General features: G+C 41.5%; 1 protein-coding gene across 2 annotated transcripts in view; it reads left to right on the top strand.

Moving 5' to 3' along the window:
• The first annotated feature begins 2697 nt into the window (after positions 1-2697).
• Positions 2698-20442, top strand: part of Vopp1 (VOPP1 WW domain binding protein) — a 97878-nt gene continuing 80133 nt past the window's right edge. The window contains exon 1 of one of the 2 annotated variants that reach the window (XM_076864758.2): positions 2698-2909. In XM_076864758.2, the coding sequence (XP_076720873.1) occupies positions 2856-2909 (54 nt within the window). In that variant the 5' untranslated portion in view covers positions 2698-2855. The remainder of the gene's footprint in view (positions 2910-20442) is intronic. The other variant, XM_076864765.2, reaches the window with a different exon arrangement.

The following is a 20442-nucleotide window of genomic DNA, read 5'->3' as shown; positions in this document are numbered from 1 at the left end:
TTTTTCAGTGATACTTGATGCCCTTACAATTTGTGCAACAGGAAACAGCCTGGCTTGCCTCTCACTCTCTTACTCCACCAATACCAAGCAATCACCATGTCCTTCAAAACTAGACAGAAAAGACACATGAAGGGTATCAGAATGGGGGAAAGCATAGTTAGCATTCTAAATTCACACTCTGGATATTTTTATTCAAATTATATTAAGTTGAACTCATCAAAACAATCTTCTCAAGGTGGAGATAAAGAGTATTCTTGGTTTGTATCTGGAATACTGCCCCCACCACCCCCACCATCCAAAGTCTCATGTGTTCAGAGGTGGGGCTTCAGGGAAGTGATTGGATTATGAGGCCTCTGACCTCATTCTGGGACTAATCCACTGATGTTCAATGGATTAGTGGGAGGTGGCACCTAGTTGGAGGAAGTAGGTCATTGGGGTCATGCCCCGGGAAAGGTTTATCTTCTTTCAGGCTTCTTTCTACCACTCCCTCTTTACTTCCAGGATGCCTTGGGCTGAGCAGCTTTCATCCTCCATGCCCTGCCACCATGACATTCTGCTTACCCCAGGCTAATGCAGTGAAGCTGCCAATCACAGACTGAGACCTCTGAGATCCATAAGCCAAAATAAATCTTTGCTCCTCAAAGTTGTTCTTGTGAGGTATTTTGGTCACAGTGAGGAAAAACTGACTAACACAAATGTAGGAAGTGGATTGGATCAGGTATTAGTATATTGTTCAAAATGTAATAGAAACATAACATGCATATAAACACATGGTGAACACAGGTCAAAGTTCCAACTTAACTCATTACTGAAGGAACCAGTGTTGCTGAAAGGTCGGGCCTTGTCCTCAATGCTAATCCAATAATGAAGACATGGCCAGCTTTGGGAAAAAAAGAAAAAGAAGATTTATTGCTTTGCTGGCAAAGGAGAAACACAGGGGACTCCTGTCCTAGAGACTGATTCTGCCCATCAGTAGGAACAGGGGCTTTTAAAGAAGTGATTCAAAGACTACATTCCACATGTTCTGTGTTGGAGTTGTAATAGTCATTTCTGAGATCTTCTGGTGCCATACCCAAAGTCTGGATTACTTTATTCTTATGGTGGGTATGTATTCAAGGACAGATAAATCCACCTAAAATGAAGAACAAAGGTAATCCTATTTCCCTTGAGATTGGGGAGGGGAGATTAGGGACAAGCAAGGAGAGGAGAAAGAAACATGTCCTCTAAAAAAAATAAGTTTCAATGGCAAAGCAGCAAGGGCTACAGTCCAAGCATAAAGTGGACCACTGTTAAACCAGTAGGATGGCAAACTCCTTCAAAGAAGAAAACAGGTGATCACCCCTCTCCTGAGTATATAGCCAGTTGAAAAGTTGGGGGAAGGAAATTCTTGGAAAGAGAATGAAACATTAGAAAATTAAAGTTCTAACCCCAGCAAGGCACACTAAATTTTTACAGGACACTGATCATTTACATTGCCATGAGGTAAATGGTAATACTTGGGTCTCTTTCATACAACACACTTTTGGCTATTTTCTGCAAATTAATTTCTGACCTTAATTTTTTTTTTTTTTTTTTTTAACTGTGGTGCTGGGGAACCAACTCAGAGGTTTGTCATGCCGAGACTGTGCTCTACCACTGGGATACATCCTCAGTCCTACTTCTGCCCTAAAAAGAATTGTAATTAAGGCAAAGTCACTACAATACACTGACTGACCCTTGGCAGCCTTGTGGTATAGTTCTTTTCTGCCTCACTTTTAAGTTCTAATAGGTACAGTCTGGTGGCGCACTGAAGACTGGAACAGTGAGGTAAAGGGTATTTGCCTCAAGTGACATTTATTTCCATGAATCCTTCTCCTTCCATCTCTAGTTATGGGTAGTCCCTGACCTTTATGCTCTTCTATTATTCTGTACTCTACACTCAGCACCCTGATAGTTAAGTGTTTCTCCCTCTAGACTACAGGAGCGTTTTTCTTGTCCACCTCTACACAATCTACCCGTTAGCTCAGGATTTAATACATCTTACAAATCTCAACAAATGTTCATTGAATATCTTTACAAATAAATGGCAACTGAATTGTGCTGTGAAAAAATCAAACGGCTTTGAGGGGTACTTCAAGGTGGGGTCAATGGTGTCAGGGCAGGAAGATATGCTGGAAGAAAAATATCAACATCCAAGTGAGAGGTGAGGTGCAGGGAGCCTTTATTCCACAGTCAACCTTCCTCGCCCTTTGTCCTCCCCATCACACTTGGGCGGGGTGCTCGACCCCCCACCCTGCTGTAGGCAGAAAAGGAAGGGAGAGAAGAAGGTAGAAACGGGGGGGGGGGGGCATGCAGAAAGAAAAGGAATGAGAAAAGAAACCAGAAAACCAGGAGGCAAGAATGGGTTCCTCTACAGCCACCTCCGCCCCTCCTCCATCCGCGGAGACTCTGCCACTTTTAAAAACCTTTTCGGTCTATCAGGTGGTGACACTATACCGTATCCACCGAAAGAGAAGACATGTGGCAGCTCCTCTCACACTGGTAGGTCCGTGGGGTCCCTCAACCCATCCCTGGCTCATGCACTTCAGCATCTCGGGTCCCCGCGCCCGACAGCCGCGCCCCACTCTGGCCTTCGATTCCGGGTACCAGCGGACGCGCGCGCCGTGCGGGCAGGTCGGGAGCGCGCGCCGGCCGGGGGCGGAGCGCTGCGAGATCTGCGCCGCGCGTCCCACCTCCCGGCTAGCTTGCTGCTGGCCCAGCCTGCGCGCGCCGGCTCCCGGCTGGAGTCAGCCCATCTGCCCACCGCTCTGGGGACTTGCCCCGGACCCGCCTGCGAGCCGGCAGCCGGGCGCACCCGGAGAGGACAAGGAGGAGCCATGAGCCGCTTGCCCGTTAGGGTGGCGGCGCTGCTGTTGGGGCTGCTGGTGGAGGTAGGGACCGAGCCGCTCCCGGCGCCTCCCGAAGCGCTGGTGTGGCGCGGACAATGCTAGGACAGAAGGGGGGACGCAGTTATGAGGCTTCTCTACCCCGGGAGACTTCCTGGGGGAGTCGAATTGTCGAGCGGCTGAGAACTACAGCCCCACGGACCTGCATATGTCCGGGTGCGGGAAGGTGTAGGAACCCCGGTGACAGGGAAGCTCTCCTGGCCCTTACGCTGCTTCTCCCTGTCCTTCCCCTTCTATCCGTGTCCCCTATCCCCAGCCCCCTCTTGGAAAGCTTATTTCTTCCGCTTCTTGCTCCGGTTTGCAGCACTCGGGAGTGACCTTTGTGCCCTGTCTGCCCACCCTCCCTGCTACGGAGGGCCGGAGATCGGTGGGAGTTGGGGGGGGCGGGGGTCCCCGCGAGCAGAGCAGCGCAGGCGCGGAGAGTCTGGGACGCGAAGCGGTTCGGGGTTGTGGTGGGACGACTGGGGCGGGAGAGGGGGCGAGTTGCTAGTAGGCGGAAGGGAAGTGGTGAGAAATGTCACGCGAATGCCGGAGAAAATAGCCGAGATGGGCAGCAGGAAGAAACATCGGTGCTTTTGAAAGTGAAGCGCAAAGTCTTCAGGTGTGAGAAGAAAATTCCACCGAGAGCTCGGGTGGTGGGTGCTGATTGGAAGCCTAGGGAACTTGTGGAACTGCTAAGAGGGTGGAAGCGGCGCCCAGCGACCACAACCCTCGTGGGGACTGCGGCTCCTCCTGCCGAAAAGTTGCATCCTGTGACAGGGGCCACCCCCTTCTAGCTAAAGCGGGTTCTTTAAAATGGGCCCTGATGGATTCCAGTGTGGAGGATCTGAATTAGGACTTAACTCCCTGCTGAGCCTATTTGGAAAGAAATTTGTGTTACATTAATTAAGTCAATGTAAATGAGAAATGATTAACATACTTTTTTTTTTTTAATGTCCTAGTTTAGACAGTTGTAAAAACTCTCCCTTAATAGTTGAGCGATACTGGAAATGACGACTTTGTTTTTTCCGTGTATTAAAAAGAAATTGTTAGAAAATGTTAGAGGGCAAGTCTTAGTTCTCTGGAAAAGAAGGTTGATGGAAAAGTTTTTCCTTGCTCCAGGCTCTACCATAGCAGACTTCCTGTTTTTGTTTGAAATATCTCTCTCGTTTAGTATTTAATGTTTTTTTGTGGAATGCCTCCCTGCTCCAAATCTTTCCATTTGTTCAGAATTTTAAAACCTTAGGAATCACATCCCCTTGGTGACTCAACATAGAGAACAACAGAGAAATGAATCAGAGACCGCTATTTACATAAAAACAAACATGTGTGTACCTTAATGCATGGGTGTCTACATTTGCAATCCTTCTTGTTTTTAATCGCTGCTTAATATAATTAACTAGCCTTCCCTTTCCTCTGCATTTGTACCACCCTTGTCTCCCAGGCCTTTTTTTTCTCTGTGGTTTTGTGTCTGTGTGTATCCTAAAGAGCCTTGGAGACTTGGTTCTTTCCAAAACAGCTGTTTTGTTGCGTAGGAATTTATCATCTTAATCAGGAGTTCTGATCTTTCTGAAAGGTTGAAACATTATTAAAAGCAGAACCATGGCATAAAACTAAAACCTAAATGACTAAGAGGATGCTTTCATAGAGTTGTATATCTGGACATACAGATATACAACTGGTAATTTTTTTTGTTTGTGGGATGGTGTGGGGTACCCTTATTTGCATGCAATGATTATCCTGGGTACCTAATGTATGGTGGAGGAATTAAGGAGATTTCTTTATAGTTTATCACATGGAATTTTATATGTGAAACTTATATCTGTGATTTTTCATCTTAAATTGATTGCTCTAAATGTGTTTTATTGGCATACTTTTGATGCTTTTGAAGTCCCGAATCACATACATAAATGTGCGATTATGGATTGTGTGGGGAGCAAAGGGTACTCTTCATGTTGAGTGTTTTAAAATAATTGAGAGAGGTATTTGTTGGCTTCAGGCTTCTTTCTGACTGCTAGCTACAACCTGGGACATTTGTCTTTGTTTCTTTGTTCTATTTGAGCCAATTTCAATGTAGAAATTTAGTGTGTAGTTGATCATAAGGTAATAAGGGAAGCCTTGTGGCAGTGAGTGTTCTATTTCCACCCTCTGAAACCCTGTAACCCTGTTGCCAGCTGTCTTCATCCAGGATCAAGCATGTTTTTTTGTTTTGTTTTGTTTTTTTAATTATTTTTTTAGTGTCAATGTACCTTTATTTTATTTATTGATATATGGTGCTGAGAATCGAACCCAGTGCCTCACAGATACTAGGCAAGCACTCTGCCATTGAGCGACAACCCCAGATAAAGCATGGGGTTTTTATGTCAGTGAGGGGTATCTGAATAGGGAGGGGATCTAAAAAGTTTTGAAAAGAGCCTTCCTGCCTTGCATCACCATTTCTTTGTATAAAATTATTTCCCTCTTAGACAAAACTGCATACTTATTTTTATTTGGTAAATATTCATAGAATGATTACCTGGTGCCAGGCACTGTTCTAAGCACTTTACAAATGTTAACTCATTAATCCTTTCTGGCACTTACTTTCATCCTCATCCTTGTTTCAAATGGGAAATGTTAAATAACTAGTCCCAAGTTTCACTGCTTTTAAGTATGAGGGGTTAGAGCTGTAAACCCTGAGAGTCTGGCTCCCGTCTGTGCCTTCACCATGATATTTGCTGCTTCTTCCATACTCTGTCTACATGGGGACATGCAGGAATTTGCACATTGTGTAACCCCAGGTCAGTAGTGGATTGGGAGAGGTTCGTGACCTAATTTACAGGTAAAGCAGCAAAATCCCTGCTAGAAACTCAGTCACCCTTTCATTGAGGGACCCTATAATTTAAAATGCGACACTTTGGAGAGTGAAATTGGGTATTGATTGTTTGTAATTGTGCCTGAAGAGGAGACATCAACAGTACTGTCTCGGAAAACGTGGGTTGTGTGCTTATCCTGAACATACATCCTGGGCAGAGCTCTAAGCAGGAACAGGCAGCTGACAGCACCATCCCGCCCCCAGGGAGGCTTCTTGGAGCTCATTAATGGAGTGACCTTTTTTCTCTTAACTCAGAATTTACTATGAATTATGCCAACAGCTAGTAAGGGCTTTATTTCTTCTCCTCCCTCCTGCTTCCCCCGGTTTCTCTGCCAGCTGCTTAAGTCCAGGGACTGGGTCACAAATGTAGAAGATTTTTTTATAGATTGGCCATAAGTTCTGGTTCCCACAAATAGGAAAACCCAAAGCCCTTTTGAATGTTTCTGTTCTGGTGATGAGATCTCCTGCGAACGTTCTTGTGTGAAGAATGAGGAGTCTAAGTTGTCTCCTGCTATTCTTGGTGGAGTAATTCCTAGGGGCTTTCACTGGGTCACAACAGCACCTTAGAAACCAAAAACAAAAAAGAAGAAGAAGAGGGGGGAGGAAGAGGAAGAGGAAGAAGAGGAAAAAGAAGAAAAGAAAGCCCTGATTGTACTTTGGTTGAAACTGGAGAATAATTAGGCCTCAAGCATATGTACCTCCCTGGGGCTTTTCAACAATGTATTGTTTTCTAGACATTGTCATTGCACAGTTTGTCACTGCAGAGTTTCTAGGGCTTAGGTTATTGATACTTTTGAAATACATGTTGCCTTTGCCAGAAATGTATAGTATACTACTTTCATTTGTTTGTTTATTTATTTTTTTGTGTGTGTGGGGGTGCTGGGGATCAAACACTCCATCACTGAATTATACCTTACACCCCCCAGTATATTATTTGATATAACCTTTACCCATGCAAGTGCTATAGGTTCATTATGTTCACTCACAGAAGGGAAGAACTCATTTAAGGGACCAGCCTCAGTATCTTTCTGATATTTCCCTGGAGCCCAAAGCATTTTTTTTTTTTTTTTTTTTTTTGGTACAAAGGAGTGAACTCAGGGGTGCTTTACCACTGAGCCACATCCCCTTTTTAATTTTTTTTTTTTTTTTTTTTTTTGAAACAGTGTCTTGCTTAATTGTTTAGGGCCTGGCTTAGGCTTAGGCTGCCTTTGAACTTGTGATCCTTCTATTTCAACCTCCCAAGCCACTGGGAGTATAGGCATCTGCCACCATGCCCTGCCAAAACTGGACACTCTTAACTGAGGCTGCCTCATGCTTCAAAGTTGTTCTGCAGAAGAATCAACAGCCCTTGAAAGGTTGGACAGTGAGCATTATCTTTGAAACTAGGAAAAAAGGGATTACTGAGTATTTTTCTACAGTCCTGTGTATTTTGATGCCTAGGAATCTCAAAATTAGAACCAAGTTATGTTTAAGGGTGTTTTTTTGTCTCTTGCCAAATGTTTTTTCATGCTCTGGAATTCCAACAAATGTGGCAGCCACTGGCTGCCAATTTTCTGAAATAAACCTTTCAACCCTCCTACTCTTTTTTAGTTTTTAGCATCTAAGCAACATGCAATTTGAGTGAAAAAGAAGACTATAGGGATTTATCTCTGGAAACTTCAGGGGAGCCTGGGTACTTATGGTTGAGAAAGAGGCAGCAATAAATGAACCAGTGAACCAGGTGGCAAAAACTTCACTCTGAAGTGGAACAAAGATGGGGCCAGGTGTTGGTGGTGGAAGGAGGTCTGGGAGACATCTCCCAGAGCTGGGCTCTACTTAGCCTTTGTTTTCATTTAACTGTTCAGACCATAAAGTCTAACTCGAGGGAAGAGACTCCAGAAATACATAACAAGGACAGGATCAGGGTAATGGCTCCTTATTTATCTAGTCTCAGGATGCATGTTTTTTTTTCCTAGAACTCACTTTTGTCATGTCTTCTTGATGAAGCCTCTCAGATATTACCTTCTTGATGAGACCTCACTTGACTACCTTACTTAAAATTCCATTCCACTTCCCCTCCCATTCCATCTTACTCCTTCTCTTTCCAGTATCCATCACTTTCAAAATATGATGGAATTTATATTCCACCAGATAAGCAGCTAGGGATGAAAATTGGTTCCCAGCCTGATACTATTGGGAGGTGCTAGAACCTTAAAGAGGGAGGGCCTAGTGGAAGGAATATCAGTCTCTTTCTCTCTTTTTGCTTCCCAGCCACCATGAGGTACACAAGTCTTCTCTATTATGTGCTTCTTCCACAAAGTACTATGCTGCCTATAAACAAACAGGGTCAAGCGATCATGTATTGAAACCTCTGAAACCAGGAGCCCTAAAAAAAAAAAACATTCCTGCTTTTAAGTTGATTTGTCTCAGGTGTTTGTGATGGTGACAGAACGCTAACATAATATCTAAACCATAAAATACTGCTAAAAATGCTAACAGTCACATGAACTGTTGAAAAAAAAAATGGTTGCCATAAAAAGACAATATCTATGAAGCACACTAAGGCTAAGTACCATAAAAACAGGTATGCCTGTACTCCACATCTAATCTGTGTTTGAACACCTCTTTAGGGAAATTCATTCTTTCAAGATAAAGCATCAACTTTTGGGAAAGGCCAGCATTGTTTCTACCTGGTCCTACTTCTGCACTCTTGGCCTTTTCAAAAGTATCACAATAATATCCCTTCAGCCTTTGGTCACAACTGTTATAGTCCCCAATAAGTGTGCTCTTGTCCAGGATTCATTTCCTATTGTCATTTCTCCCAAGATGTGATTTCAAATCATCTCATCACCCTCAAACCTGCGTTTGAAAAGTCTGAACTGGGCAGTAAGTGGAGAATCCTCATTGTCTAAAAATAATTGGACCTAGAAAAAGTTGCCTCAAAATGAATCCACTTGAACCAAATTTCAAAATGCCATGGTGAATAGTGGGTTAAAATGTTTGGTTGGGACTTTATTTTGAAAAAAAAAATACAGTGCATGTTATAAAAATAATTCGTTTTATCCTAAGTGATTATTTTAGAATGATGTCTCAATTTGGAGGGCAGAGTGTCATTTTTTCTGACAAAATGCCATGATGCATAAAAAGAGAGTTTTCACTTGATTTCTATGGTATTATCATGACATACTGAGTTATTTGCTCTAGTTGCCAATCTCCTACCCATCCCCATCTCCAAATTCTCTTAGTCCTTTTGTTTTGTATTAGTCTGCTTTGAACAACTATTGGGTTATTAATAAATGGCTTATTTGCAGTATTCTTGGTTCCTTTCATTGACTTCATGGTTATACTTTATCTTCATGAGATCAGAAGGTTATTTTTCTGTCCACCTGTGTTATACTCTCCTGTGATCCTATGAGCAGAAATTGATTTACAGTTACTTGGGTTAAGAGAGGTGCTGGTGATCTGTTTTAGAAGGAGTGGTAAATGTTCATTGTTGGTGAGTCAATTTTGTCAGGAAGACATTGACTCACATTTCTTCCCCACTGACACTTATTTGAACAGTAAGGATGCTCTGTGCTTTAAATGTGGTCTGATTGCATTGTCTTGTTTGTACCTTGTCATCATGCAGTTTATATCTGTGTGTTGTCCCACCCCTAACCCACTGCCCTGCAGCCAAGAGATTCACATTGAGTTTGCCATGAGACTTCCATGGTTTTTTTTTTTTTTTTTACATATGTTATTGCTTACAACAATTATGGAGCTATTATTTTTTTAAGAAACTAAATTGACGGTTACACATTTACTCTGTTTCATACTTCATCCATTCTGTCTTCTTAAGTCTATCACAGTCTCTACATGCTATTTTTAAAATCCAGTAACCTTATTTTGTACCCTAAACAGATTTGATTATCAGACCATTATTAGTTTTATTCAATCAATTAATAAAAATGTTGTTTAGAGCAGAATAAAATACACAGACCCCCTTTTGAGGCATTTGAGATTTTTGACTTGAACAGCGATGTCCTTAAGGAGTCAGAATTCAATTTTAGATGCTGGTTTTGAGGTGTGTGATGATGTGCCTTTGGTGAGACGAGATCCAACAAGATCTCGAGAGTCAGAGTTTAGTAGTTTTCTAAAATAGGGAGTTGTTTGCATTCAAAAACTGTGAAACAATAGAAAAGGAGCCCTCCAGAGACCCTTGTATTTGGTGATGGGAAATGATGACTTGACTTGTTGGGGTTAAAGAGCCCAGGGCTTAGTGAAGACAAGGAGGCAGTGGGTTTGCATTTCACAGTTTCAGGAAGTACAGCTGTTACACTTCAGTTTCTGACAAAAGAAGAATGTCTTCTGAATAGAACAAAGAGCTATCTTATGAAATGAGGTTTGAAATTAATCAATACCTTGCTGAAAGCACAGAGGTTATCCAGATGGTAGTTAGGTCTCCTGTTTGTGTGGCAACATGACCAACTATTACAGAATCTCGTTTCTTTGTGTGTTGGCAGGGAGTCTGAGTAAAAATTAGGTGCTTATGCTCTCGCTGACACAAAAACCAGTATGGAGAGTGGGGAGTATGCATGGGCATGGATATGTGTGTGTGCGTGTGTGCCTGTTTTGAAGAGATTACTTTTATAGAAAGTTCTAGTTCCTGGTTCTTCCTTTAGATGGATTGAAAAGCCAGGTGTGGGTCCTGATAGCCTAATCTTTCTAAAACCGGTTCATATACCTTTAAAAAGAAAAATAGCTCAACATTGATGGAAGCTTTCCACAAAATCACCTGATTTGAATTTAACTTGTGCCACAGTTTGGATTAAGAGATTATGAGCATTGTCAATCATAAACAATGTCCTGTGACCCTGCAAGGATGGAGACTGCACATCTACAAAAATGGACAGCTCTAATTACGCTTCCGTTTAAAATTTGAGCTAGCTTATGTTGTTTAATATGTCAGTGGTTAGATTAAGAAACTTGGTCATAAATGTCCTTAACAAGGGAAAAGAAGATCATGATTACCATCATCCCTGGCTCTAATTTCTGCCATGGATTAAGACAATAAAAGGATAGAAACTAGTCTTCTCTTCCCCTAACATGCCATTGGGACAGCTGAGCAGAAGGCAATAGCATTTTGACATTTAATTAACTGGGAGTAAAGAAGAGTAAAGCTCTTTAGCTGGGCTCAGTCTCTTGGTGTTTTGTGAAGTGTTTAGTGTCATCAAAAGAGTTATAATTTGGCATTATGGAGAGAGGAAGGACAGGCCTTAAACCATTATGAAGAATAGGGAGTATGCATGGGTATGCGTGTGTGTGTGTGTGTGTGTGTGTGTGTTTAAGAGATTACTTTTGCAGAAAGTTCTAGTTCCTTGTTCTTCCTTCCTTAAGATGGATTGAGAAGTCAGGTATGGGTCCTGATAGCCTAAGGGTTCTTTCTAAAACCACAGCATCTCTTAGATAAAAGAGAAAACCTTTTAGAATCTTTTCAGAAACCTGTTTTCTCTTTTTCTAGCTTTCTCCCCACCCCTTCCCCATATTCTTGTCCCTTTCTTTCTTTTTTTAACCTCTTTCCTTTGGAACCATTTTCTTTAGCTCAGAGATAGTTAAAGATTTTTGTTTGTGTGCTCTCTTAACGAGTTTTCAAAAACGACATTCTCTCTTACATAGTTTAAAGTTGAACATATAATCCTTTTTTTAATCATTGACTTTAAATGGTTGCAATGATTTGGTTCTTCATGTATTGTAAAAAAAAAAAAAAATGTTTAAAATTAAACCGTGGCATCACTCTTAAAGTATTCAGTGGAATCTAAATACCATTTGCAATTTGATTCTGTCACCAGAGGAGTTCCCAGAAAAGGGTGCCTTGACTGAGGATAGGTGGGGGTCCTTGAAGTACGTGACAGAAAAACTTCAGCATTTGTCAATAGCAGCACAGATATTTATTTAGGAAAACAAAGAAAACACATCTAAGAGAGAATGTCCATCTACAACTACAAAAAAAAATAAAAATTAAAAAAAAAAGACTCTTGTGATTATACTTGGGCCTACCTAATGAACCAGGATAATCTCCCCATTTTAGGATCCTTAATCATGTCTGTAGAATCCCTTTTTACAAGTTTCATGGATTAGGATACAGTCCTCTTTGTGGGGAGGAGAGGCATTAGTTTGCCTACCAGAAGGTTGAAAAAGGTATTGCTTGGAGCAATTACTGTCCCTAAGTTACTGGTTATAAAGGTTTTTACACTCTATTAAAATATTGTAATTTAATTCCAAGGGGCTCTTTGCAGTTGGTCCAAAGCCTTGCTCAGGTGGACAGTGAGTGAGTGAATGAGTGGATGCTGTCACAGTTCACTTCCCTTGATGCTGGGACAGAAGGCAGGGTGGGGAAAGGGTAACTAACATAGTACATAAGTCTGTTCATGCCTTGAATTTCTTCTTTCTTTCTTTCTTTCTTTTTTTTTTTTTTTTTGCAGTGCTGGGGATGAAATCTAGGTCTTTACTCGTACTAGGCAAGGCTTTACCACTGAGCTAATCCCCAGCTCTATTTCATCCTTCGAGTTCTTAGTAGAAAGTGTAAAAATACCTGGTTCTTTTATTAATGGCTGGTCATAGTAGTGGAAGCTTGAGATTCAACTTTAACTTTGTGAATTACACAAGATACATTGCAGATGTATGCAGAGGCTTTTTCTCATAATGGGAACCTTGGACCAATTGAGACCACAGGTTAATTGATGCACTTGAGGCTTTGAACACTTCCTGGCAGAAAAGAAATGAGTCTTCAAAATCATGACCCTTGGGCTCTGATCACCTGAGCCAGGTGTGAGAGTCCATCCACTGTGATGGCTTGTGGGTCTGCCAGTGGCACAGTCAGTACTTGGGGCAGTGGCTGCTCTCCAAGGCTTGCTGATGGACAAGTTATATTCCTCCCATAAGATAAAAAGGACAGGCTCCTCTCTGGTCCCTTTCCAAATGTCAGCATGACCTGGTGATGTGTTGAGTGAGGCTACTGAGAGTGGAGGTGGAATCATTTAGTGATGATTGTCATGACTAGAGTCAGTACCATTTTGCGCTGCAAATCTTTTGATTAGAATTCAGTTGTGTGTGTAATATTTTTGTTTTTGTAATTTTTTTGGTAGTAGTTCAGGAGCTCATTGAAACTATCATCCCAGAGGAGGAGAGACCCAGATTAAAGAAATACTGTAATATCCACCTGGCAATTATTTACTTAAGTTGTTTATGAAGTTTGAGCACAAATATAATCAATACAGTTATGTCTTCAGAAGAACCTTAAAAGAGCATAACACATTCTTTGAGGCTAGCTGTTCTCTACCTTGCACACTGACTTTTCCTTTGTTTATTGTAGTGAGTCTGCATTATTATCGCTTAAAAGGTCTCAACACTAAAATAGTTCTTTTTTGGCCATTTGGCTTTTCTAATGATGCCAGGGTTTCATGTCATCCTTTTAGCCAAAGTATATTTTAGGCTGTACTCTGAAGTTCTTACTTTGTCTTTGGGAATCTTTGGCCCCGGGAAGCTGAGACTTGAGTATGGAAAGATAGATGGGTGAATACAAGACATGAGGGGCTCTACAGCACATGACCTATTCATGCAGTCTTGTATGAGGGCTCTCCAGAGGCAGAACACAGGTTGTTAGAAATTGGCATTATCAGAGCATTTCTGGGTGGTAGGACCCCCTCATAGATTACCACAGTATCTGTTTTCTGTGCAGTGTTCACATGTAAGTAAGAAAGCGGGTGTGAAACATGCATGTTATTTATATGAGCTTTCATGTCTGAATGAACTTTAAAGTAAACATAGAACAATTGGAAAGGTTTTCTTTTTCTAAAATTTTAACTTTTTTATTCAATTTTTCTATGTATAAAATATGTATATAATTAACATAACCCACTTGATGAGTTTGGTAATGATTGTGCACTCATGAAACCATCTATACTCCATAAATCTATTACCTCCAAAAATTTCTACCTTTCCTCTTATTTATTATCATTAGTATTATTATTTTGTGGTAGTGGGGATTGAACCCAAGGCTTCACCCATGGTAAGGAAGTGCTCTACCACTGAGCTACAAACCCAGCCCTGTTTTAAAATTTTTATTTTGAGACAGGGTCTTGCTGGGTTGCCCCCACTGCCCTTGAACTTGCAGCTCTCCTGCCTCAGCCTCCCCAAGTAGCTGGGATTACAGGTTTGTACCACCATGCATGGCCGTTATTATTACTTTTGTGTTGCTGATAAGAACAGATAACACATGACCTACTTGGACATTTTTTTTTTTTTTAAGTTGCTGATGGACTTTATTGTCTTTATTTTTATGTGGTGCTGAGGATTGAACCCAGTGCCTCATGCACGCTAGGCAAGCACGCTACCACTGAGCCACAACCTCAGCCCCATACCTTGGAAAGTTTGTAAGTCTACAAAATAATATTGCTAACTATATAATCACTTGGCTGCACAACAGATTCTCCATGACTCACTCATCTCACATAACAAATTCTGTGCCTTTTCTGACTAAACCTCCCCATAACCCCTGGCAACCACCATTCCAGTCTCTTTAGGATTTTCTTATGTGTCTCTAGGTATAATACTCCGTGGAGTACTTATTATGCTGTGTGCTAATTAAAAATGCTTTTGACCTAGAGTAACTGAAAATTCAATTCAAATGGTGTAATAAAATTTGAGGATGATTATTACCCAGTTTGATAAGAAATCTGGAGTTACTTCAAGCTTGGCTTGTTCAGTAGCTTGGTGTCATCCTGGGTCCTTTTGGCCTTTCTGTTCTGCTCTTCTTTGGAGCTTAGTCCCATCCTTGTGGTTGCATAGTGGATTGCAGCTGCTCTTTATGCAGTGCAACAGAGTCAACATGGAGAGTGCCTCTCCTAGAGCATGTTTGTGGTTTTGTTTCATTATGGCCTGGCAATATTCCTTGACTCTCATTTTTCCCTCCCCCTATTGTTTCCCAAAGGGACATTTAGGTTGGGTGGGATAGTATTTGGATGGCTCCTTAAGGATCAATATTTTCAAATTGAAAATGAAACCAATGATTCAGATAGAACCAAACCTAGAAACCTTCTTGTCATCATGTGGAGATTTTTGTTTGTTTGTCTGTTTTTTTAAGTCCAGGCTGGCTTTGATCTTGGCTTAAGAGATCTTCCAGCTTTAGTTTCCTGAGTAACTGGTACCACAGGCTTGCACCATCACACCTGGTTAATCATAGCATTTTCTTCTGTGAGGTTTCATCATGGTTTAGACTGGGGAAAAGTTCTGGATGATGGCTTATGTGGTGGGTATTCTGTTCATTAGGCACTGAGAAATTCTATCATGTTACCCTAAGTGATGTGTCTTTATTGTAAATAGGATATGAATTCAGAAGACGGGAATTTAGGCTCATAAAAATCAGATGTGGATGATTAGGTCTGACAATTGGAAGGTGGCTCAGGAACCAGAATCGCTCATTGTGGGCCTAGGGATGGTCTTTGCAGCCTTTGAAGCTAAATGCAAATTATCATCTCCCACTGGACTGAGTGCCAACTGCCCACTGCCTCTCAGTTTGCTGGTAGCCGGAAGTCAGGGGCCCACACTGATCACTCAGTCTTTTGTGGGTTTGGTGAAGATCTCAGAAGGAGTTTAGGAAGCCATCTGGGAGAGGACATCTCCAGAAGCAGCTTGCAGAGACAATGGATGAGCACAGTGGCTTTCTAATTCCTAAACTAAGTACTTGGTACCCTGTATAAGTGTGCAAGTATTCCCGGTATGCAAATCCTGGTATGCAAACCCATGTCCCAACATGAGGAAGGGACAATGTGGTAACATCTGAGAATGAATGTAAAAGAAAACAAACCAGTGAGTTCTTTTTTTTATGGGCTACTTTGTATTATCCATTAATTTATATTTATTTACTCTGGTTTTGGTTTATTAGTAGAGCTCATTGAAGTGAATCCAGTACAAGCAGTCTTTATAATATTTTAGTCCTTGAAAGTCCTTTGCAAACAGAACTTAGGTGAGAAAAGTTTGGTTTGCTTTAAAAGTTAATCATGGGAATTGTGTTCTCAGCCAGGGGCATGCTGCTTGTATAGAAAATAATTGACCACTACTGTTATGTTTAAAAATAATGAGGCATGGAGCAGGGAAATGAGGAAGAGCCCATCCTTCATGGATGCTTTACACTTCATGTTTAGCAAAAGGACCTCTAGAACAACACATTGGACCAAAATGGCACCAATGCTGCTAAGAGCTGGATCTTATCTAGCACTTAAAATATGTGGGACACTGTTCTAGGTGTTCACCTTACCTGTGTTCCTCACAATAACTCTGTAAAATAAATATGGTCACTCATTATGCAGATGGGCAAACTGAGGCTGAGAAGTTACTTGACTTACCAGAGGTCATTTGTGTAGCAAATAGAGGTGGCAAGGGCTGTTCTTTCTAGTTGTTTGTTTACTTGTTTGTCTATTTATTTATTTATTTTTGGTTGTCAATGGACCTTTATTTATTCTTATGTGGTGCGGAGAATCGAACCCAGTGCCTCACACATGCTAGGCCAGCACTCTGCCACTGAGCCACCACTCCAGTCCCTCTTTCCAGAGTTTATGTATTGGGGAAACTGAAGACAATGGAGGTTAATGACTGTCCCAAGTCATCGTCTAAACTTTGATACTGTATCGTTCCAGAGGCCAGAGCTTTTGCTGGGAGGTAGAACGTGGGGGCCTGGGACCAGTAGCCTGTTCTCTCTTTCTTATCCCTTCCTGCCTTCCCTTCCCAGCTCCTGAATTTTGTTTCTTTAATTCCCTTTCTTTCTGTAACTTCTCCAAAGTCTACAGGCAGTTTGGTAATTTTATTTTAAGACTGTTTCTTTTCCTGAAAATATATTTCTCTATGTAACTTAAGTCTCGGGTGGATTTTTCTTTTGGCTTAGAGGCACGTTCCAATGAGAAGGTTGATTTTAGAAACAGCACCTCTTCAGGAAGATCACCTTTCGCTTGATTTTCTCCTTTACAAGAGGCGGCAGGATGCCCCCTCTTTAGTGCTTCTTCACTGGGTGCCTTCTTCATCCTGCTCCCAGACCTCATTTGAACCTCAGATATGGCAGTCTCCTATGCTTGGTTGAGAATTTCCTCCTCTTCCAATATGTTAAGGATCCTTGGGCATCTCATCCACATGTAAGTCTTAAATGACAGACACTATTTGTTTTTTTATTGATTCTAAAAAAAATGACCACGGAATACAATTCTTATTACACATATATATACCACAATCATGTTATTTATGCTGATATTTCCCAAATCTATATTTTCTATCTCAAGAATTCCCTGCTGAGCTCCAGAATGCCCTCACGTGTCTCAGGTATCTCCTCCAGGGAGGCCTAGCAGCCTCTCAGACACTGTATCTAAAGCAGAGCCCTCCCTTACCCTCAGGGATCCCCCCGGTGGTTTCTACCTCAGCCAAGGGCATTGCCACCCACCCAGGGTGCTACTCCAGGAACCAGGGACATCCCAGCCCCATCATCCCTGCGTGTGCTGCAGTCCCTGAGTCCTGCTGACTCTTCCTTATTACAGTTTCTATCACAGGCCTCTTTCAGGCCTTCATTTTCTCATTTGCCTCAACCCAGGCTATTCTCCCTCTGCCTCTGTGAACCCTTTCCCAATCCATCATTTGCCTAATCGAAGTCCCTTAAGTGCGCTGTTGGCCTACAGAAAACATTCCAATGATGCTTAGTTCACAGTGCTCTTCAGAACCCGGAAGGCTCCAAGATGTTCCTTCTTGAACCTGTCTGATGCCGCAACCTTGCCCTCAACCAGTGCTACCTTAGACGGGGAGGTAGGGGACATCACATATGTTTTAGAAATATATTTTTACTTTCAACAGACACATAACAATTGTACATGTAAATGGGGTACCATGTGATGTTTCAATACATGTATTTTAAGGATCACATCCGGGGAACACCATACCTATCACCTCAAAATTTATCATTTTTTTTTTGTGTTGGTAATATTCAAAATCCTTCCTATTAGATATTTTGAAGTGTGCAAGTGATTGTTATCAACCATAGTTATCCTGCTGTTCTGTAGAACATCATTCCTCCTATCCAGTGCACCTGTTAGTTCTGCTGTCTTTCTGTGCACCCTTCCTAAGCTCTGGTAATTACTGTTTCATTCTTCTGTGAGGTCACTTTTTTAGCATCCACATAAATGTGAAATGACATTGGTCTTTCTCTGTGTGGTTTATTTCACTTAACAAAATGTCCTCCAGTTCCATCCATGTTGCTTCAAATTACAAAATTTGTGTGTGTGTGTGTGTGTGTTTATGGCCAAATAATGCTCCACTGTGTATATATATACCACATTCTTAATCTATTCATTCATTGATGGATATCTAGATTGATTCCATCTCTTCACTCTTGGAACACTGTTGTGTTCAAACAAGTGAGCGTAGATATTTTTTCTACATACTGGTTTCATTTATTTTGGATATGTACATACCCGGCTGTGGAATTGCTAGATCATATGTCAGTTCTATTCTAGTTTTTTGAAGAACCTCTGTTTTTTTTTTTTTTTTTTTTTTTTTACATAAAAGATGTACTAATTAAAAATTCTACTAACAGGGTATGAGATTATGTCTTCACATCCTCTTCAGCATTTGAGATTTCTTGTCTTTTTCAGGACATGCCTGTCAAAGCATAGTCTTTGTAAATGGCACCCCTGAGTTGTGCAGTACACAACCTGTTATACTGAACATACAAACCTGAGAGTATCCCTGCTATTATGCTCCAGGATCTGAAAGGGAATGATTCCTGATTCTAGGCCTAGGAAGGGTGTGTGTGTGTGTGTGTGTGTGCCGCATGCGTGCGTGTGTGTGTTCATAGTAGTAGAGAAAGGAGCCCAGCAATACCAGTGGAATGCAGGACTCGGGTAGGGCTCCTTATGTCGTGATGTATGAGGTCAGCAGCTGTGGTGTGTGTAGTCTTAGGTTGTTGGGGTTAAAGACTGAGTGAGAGCTTCTGGTAGAATTAAAAGTATTTACTTTGAATCCCAGTTTGTCTCATTGGTTAATTTCAGGTAAATATTTAAAGCAAAACCAAAAAAAGTGAGGCCTAGATCTGTACTCTAAATATAATTTGTTTTGTAGTCAGTAAGTTTGAGCTTACCCTGGTCATCTCTGGATCTGTGTCAAAAGAAAACGGCATGGCTCTCCAGGACATTTTTCTGTCTTCCTCATTTTGGGAAGCAGACCTCTTACAAAAAGTCTTACTGGCAGCTCCTTCTCCCAAGAGCTGCAAAAGTGGAAATGGAAATGTAGCCCCAGTAAAATTCTGTAATAACTCCACTGAAAACTATCCCCCAAATGCCTCATTTTTGAAAAACAAAATCCATGAATCCAAAATTTAAAAATAGCCTCTACAACAGATGAACTGCTGTTTCTTCCGAACAATACCTCCTGCTAGGGTAACACATATATTGGGAATGAGGTTATGAGATATAATTAACTCATGTGTCTATACTGTTATTCCCTGCGTGTTTCCAAGTGTGATTTATTTTAGGAAGATTGACAGTTGTGATTATGTTGTCAAGCTTTTGCCATGTTTTGCTGTAGCAGCATTGAAACCCAGACACAAAGCAACAACCTGACTTTGATTAGAGTAGTGCAAGTAATAGATTTGGGTTGCCTGCCTTCCTAAAGTGTTTGAGCCTTTGTTAGTAATTTGTAGCCAGCAGAGTGTATAATTTTTTCCCTGTGGGTTCAAGAATATAGTCTAGGAAATCCTACCTTGTTTTCATGGTGCTCCATCACCTCTCTGGTTTTAACAGTTGAATGGCTAAGCCACTGAGGTATCTTGAGAGAACAGTGCCTTGTCACTTACTTCTCTGAGTGCTATTTGCCAGAGACCTGGATGGAGATAAGACTCCTTCTGTAGGAAGAAGGTCGGGCTGAATGCTTGCCCAGTGTTTGGAGGTGGTGTAACGTGGAAGGAAAAAGGACAACTTTGGAGGCACACAGACCTAGTTTCAGCGTTTCCTCTTTGGAGACATTAGTCACCTAACTTTTGCCTGGATTTCATTAGTAACACTGGAAAAATCATGTCTGTCATGTAGAAGATACATAAGCTTAGAGATCCTGTGAGTGTGTGCTTTTGACACATAGTGCATGTGTCGTAAATGGTAATTTAATATGTCCTTAATAGGTGTCATCTGCTTTCTGATAAGAAAGGAAGATAAATATTTGCCACCCCATTCCTAGAGATCTTATGAGAACAGCTTTTTAAGCAATTAAAGATTCTTAGGAGAAGAGACATTTTGTGCAGAGGTTTTAAAATCAGCCAATTTATCGTATTTCTCTCATTGCCTTTCAAAATCCAAAAGGTGCTTGCATTGGTCCTTCTCATCTAAACTGTCAGTGGACTAGCTTGCCCCCATTGTAGTTTGAATGTGTGGTGTTCCTCCAAAGACTCATGTGTTGAAAGTTTAGGCCCCACTGAAACAGGGTTCAGAGGTGGGACTTTTGGGACATGATTAAATCTCTCAGCTCTCTGACGGCATCAGTTAATGACCTCATCATTCATCCATTGAGGGATTTATAGCTGAGTGGACCACTGGGAAGTGGTGGAAACTGCAGGAAGTAGAATCTAGTTGGTGGGAGTGGATCCCTGGGGGAATGCCACAGGTACAGGTATAGAGCCTGCCAGGTCCACCAGGTTCTTTCCAGCTG

Source organism: Callospermophilus lateralis, chromosome 1, assembly GCF_048772815.1.
Source record: "Callospermophilus lateralis isolate mCalLat2 chromosome 1, mCalLat2.hap1, whole genome shotgun sequence".
In the NCBI taxonomy this organism is placed as follows: Eukaryota; Metazoa; Chordata; class Mammalia; order Rodentia; family Sciuridae; genus Callospermophilus; species Callospermophilus lateralis.
Note: the sequence above shows the minus strand (reverse complement) of the source record. Positions and strands in the feature narration are given on the sequence as shown.